The sequence below is a fragment of the Octopus bimaculoides genome, chromosome 19, assembly GCF_001194135.2.
Source record: "Octopus bimaculoides isolate UCB-OBI-ISO-001 chromosome 19, ASM119413v2, whole genome shotgun sequence".
NCBI lineage: Eukaryota > Metazoa > Mollusca > Cephalopoda > Octopoda > Octopodidae > Octopus > Octopus bimaculoides.
Genome location: NC_068999.1, coordinates 37,000,731 through 37,002,149, shown reverse-complemented (window position 1 = coordinate 37,002,149; position 1,419 = coordinate 37,000,731). Strand labels below are relative to the sequence as shown.

General features: G+C 34.0%; 1 protein-coding gene across 1 annotated transcript in view; it reads right to left on the bottom strand.

The window, feature by feature from the left end:
- LOC106871294 (EF-hand domain-containing family member C2) overlaps positions 1 to 1,092 on the bottom strand; it is a 31,580-nt gene extending 30,488 nt beyond the window's left edge. The window contains exons 1-2 of the mRNA XM_014917678.2: positions 1,044 to 1,092; positions 419 to 642 (exon numbers count right to left, since the gene is read on the bottom strand). Coding sequence (XP_014773164.2) covers positions 419 to 642; positions 1,044 to 1,092 — 273 coding nt within the window. The remainder of the gene's footprint in view (positions 1 to 418; positions 643 to 1,043) is intronic.
- Between the last annotated feature and the right edge of the window lie 327 nt (positions 1,093 to 1,419).

The window sequence follows — 1,419 nt, the reverse complement described above, 5'->3', positions numbered from 1 at the left end:
CATCCTACTCGTGCCAGTATGGATAGTTTATGTTAATCGAGGAGGACGATGATGAAGATGTCAAACAAAACACTTCATCGACTTTAGTTACATCTCGTTATGTTCTAAATTCCAATCCAACCAGGATGGACTTTGTCCTTTATCCTTGTGAGGATAATACAGTAAGTTTCATTCAAGTACTTGGGTCAGTTCCAAAAGTACCACTTAAATACTAATGATCAATAATATAAAATACTGAAAATTAATAAAATAAATAATTGTCAAATACTGGGTTAAGGCATGGCTCTGGTTTTGCCTGGAATCAATATACAAACTTAGCAAGAGAAAAATATTTGCATATTACAAAAATTTTTAAAAAAAAGAAATGCATAGAATAGAGCTGATAGCTTTGCTTGAGGTGAAATTAGTTTACACGTACTGTTCGGCGATATTCAGTATAGGGATCCTTGGGAACTGTCCCAGGTTTAGGAATTTTCTCACCATTGTTGTACAGGAAATTATATGTAAATGGATCACAGTCAACTATCTTGAAGACTTTGCTGTAAAAGTTCACAACTGACCCAACATTGAAGTCTTCCAGAGTATAAAGCTCCTTATCATGAGGCTGTGGTTTAGGAATACGATGTCGTTGTATGATTGTTCCTGGGAATATAAAATTTCAATTATCAATATTGAGTGTTATATAAAACACACAATATACATATGGATATATAAAGTAAATCTTTTACAGGGTGCAACAAAAATAAAAATAAAAATTCCCATATTCATCAGTCTCGATAAACGTTTTAATAGAAAATTCACAGTATATACCAATCCAAACTATACAGGTAATTGAATAAAAAGCAATAAACTTTACCTAAATGAAGATGCCATTACCTTTTGCCTATCTTTACCAATATTACAACAGTTGCAGTGTAAAATATGAGATATGTTTCTGTCACTCTCTTCATTATGATTTGATTTATACTTAGAATGCATCATAAGAATACACGACTACTGGTACTTCATTTTATGATCAGGTCAATGGAACACCCCATTCAAACTGTAGGCCACAGAAACACCCCATTCAAACTGTAGGCCTCCAAGTAGCATCAGTAGATTGACAAAGGTATGCTGAAACTTCATGTAGCAGGTAGATTGAAAACATCTGATTTATTTTATCAAAGGATAAAAGAAGAATCTGGACTTGGAGGATAATAAGCCCTAACTAAATATAGCTTGCATTTTCCCCAACTCTCAAATAACTCTAACAATCCAGCCAGATGGAAAATGACTGTGCCCGTGGTGTTTGCAGTTGCTCCTAAATTAGTAAGGTGAATGTTGTTATGTTTCCACTGAAACAGCTGAAAGTTGACAACAACATGACAAGTACAGCAAAGAGAGAATGTTAGAGAGATTACATTCTGAGGAGGATAGACT